General features: G+C 32.0%; 1 protein-coding gene across 1 annotated transcript in view; it reads right to left on the minus strand.

The window, feature by feature from the left end:
* The window catches only part of LOC119599325 (mucin-5AC-like), a 16,698-nt gene extending 14,720 nt beyond the window's left edge, over window positions 1–1,978 (minus strand). Inside the window, exon 1 of the mRNA XM_037949077.1 lies at window positions 1,891–1,978. Within this exon, the coding sequence (XP_037805005.1) occupies window positions 1,891–1,978 (88 nt within the window). The remainder of the gene's footprint in view (window positions 1–1,890) is intronic.
* Between the last annotated feature and the right edge of the window lie 572 nt (window positions 1,979–2,550).

Here is a 2,550-nt window from a genome sequence, read left to right on the forward strand (position 1 = left end):
CCAACACACACACACACACACACACACACACACACAACTCCGCACGTGCATGCTCGCTTGCTGCGCCCCCCTCCCCGCCCTAACGGCACGCTCTATTGTTGTGTGTGTGCTGTAGTGTGTGTGTGTAGTGACTAGTGTGTGTGTGTTGTGTGTGTGTGTGTGTAGGTGCCGTGGTGAGTGTGCGTCGTGCATCGTGTGCGTGTGCGTGTGCGATATACATACATACATACATATATTTATTACTGATTACTATATATATCATCTATATAATAGTATATATATAATATTATATATTAGTATTTATAATTTATATATATAATATACCATATATTGGTGTTAGTGATGTGTGTGTAGTGTTGTGTGGGTTCGTTGTGTGTGTGTGTGTGTGTGTGTGTGTGTGTGTGTGTGTGTGTGTGTGCTGTGGGGTGTGTGCTGTGGATGTCACATTATAACACACACATATATGTATATATATACATATATATATATTTCATCTTATACTATTTAGCATTTATATATAGGTATATTATAGGTAATTATATTTTTGTAGATTATTCACTACTATATATCTATATCATTATATATTTATATAGTTACTATATAGCTAGTATATCATTATATACTATAGTATATGTGTGTATGTATGTATTGCTAGAGTATATACATAATATATAAAGTAATATATATGGTATGAAATATTATATATGTATATATATATAATATATATATATATACATAATATATATATATAGAACTATAGTAGATCTATATAACAGACTATTACTATATTAATAATATGACTATATATATAATTTAACTATATATATATAGATACACTTTATACTATATATATATACACATTACACACACACACACACACAGACACACACACACAACAAACACACACAAACACACACACAAACACACACACACAACACACCCCCTCCCCCCCCCACACACTATATAGTAATATTTTATTAATCAGTATCATGTATACTCATACTAAAGTATAGTATATATAATATTATATATATACAAATATTCCGTGTATATAATGTATATGATAATATATATATATATATATATATATTAGATTCTATATATAGTCTTAATTATATACTATTATATAGATATACACACATACACTATTACACTATAATATATATAATATATATTATATTTATAGCGATATAAAGAATATATAATATATAGATAACGGAGTATATATATATTTAACCGTTAGAGATATATTACATAATACTACATACACACACACACACACACACACACACACACACACACACACACACACAAACACACACACACACACACACACACACAGCACACACACACACACACACAGTGTGTGTGTGTGTATATACTATCTATTTTTTTAGTATTACTATCTCTAATCTAAATACTATCTACTATATATTATATATATATATGTATATATATATAGTATATATATATACTATGTCATATATATATATACACACACACACACACACCTGTGAGTGTGTCGTGTGTGTGTGTGTGTGTGCGTGTACGGTGTGGTGGTGGTGTGTGTGTGTGTGCTGTGTGTAGTATAAAGATTAACTCTATATATTCCACCACATAGAGAAATAAAAGTGTTGGTGGTTATCGATTGTCAAACACAGCAGCTGATACGATAACAATATATATATAACTTCAATAACATCAGTTATATTAGGCACGCATATAATATATATATATCACAGTATATAGACACGATAGATTATATATGTGGACAAGAAATGACTCTGGAAATAAAGATCAATATGTAGCACTAATCACAGTATATAGAAATGATGTATAACTATATATGTGACAGAAATGACTCTGGAATAAAAGATCAATAATTAGCACTAATCACATGCGGCTTGGGTGCAGGTAAATATCGGAGGTTGGGGTGGGCAGTCGAGGTCGGTAGAGCCAAGTGTGTCCTTGCTGTCATTGCTAGCCGGCCTTTTATCTCGGGTGGGACGCTAGCGCGCGGGCGAAATGACCAATCTTCACAGGAAAATAGGTGTGGCATGATCCCAAGTGTCAGCTTAAGTTGCTATTTCTGATTGGCCGGAGCTGCGGATCGTCGCCCAATTCATTAGTCGATTACGCGTCTTGAGGGTGATTTTGCTATGAGCGCGAATATGACCAGATTCTCCAGAAAGTCCAAGTCGCGGGTATGCCGGGATGCGCTTTGTCGTACCCCTGGGTGATTACGAAGACTTAGCGCAGTAAGCGTCACATACTGGTATATCTGAATATGCATAATATTTTCTCAGGCTCAGTGTTAACTATAAATATCAATACTTTCATATTTTCACTGTTACACTCCACATATAAATCACTTTCATAATACTTATTATATATATTATAGTATATATTATAACCTATATATATATATATTATATATATATACTCTACACACACACACAGATTTATATACTATAGTATAATAAGATATATAGTTATACATATATTATTATATTATATAATATATTATGATCATCATAAACCATATATACC

The sequence above is a fragment of the Penaeus monodon genome, chromosome 4 (assembly GCF_015228065.2).
Source record: "Penaeus monodon isolate SGIC_2016 chromosome 4, NSTDA_Pmon_1, whole genome shotgun sequence".
Classification (NCBI taxonomy): Eukaryota; Metazoa; Arthropoda; class Malacostraca; order Decapoda; family Penaeidae; genus Penaeus; species Penaeus monodon.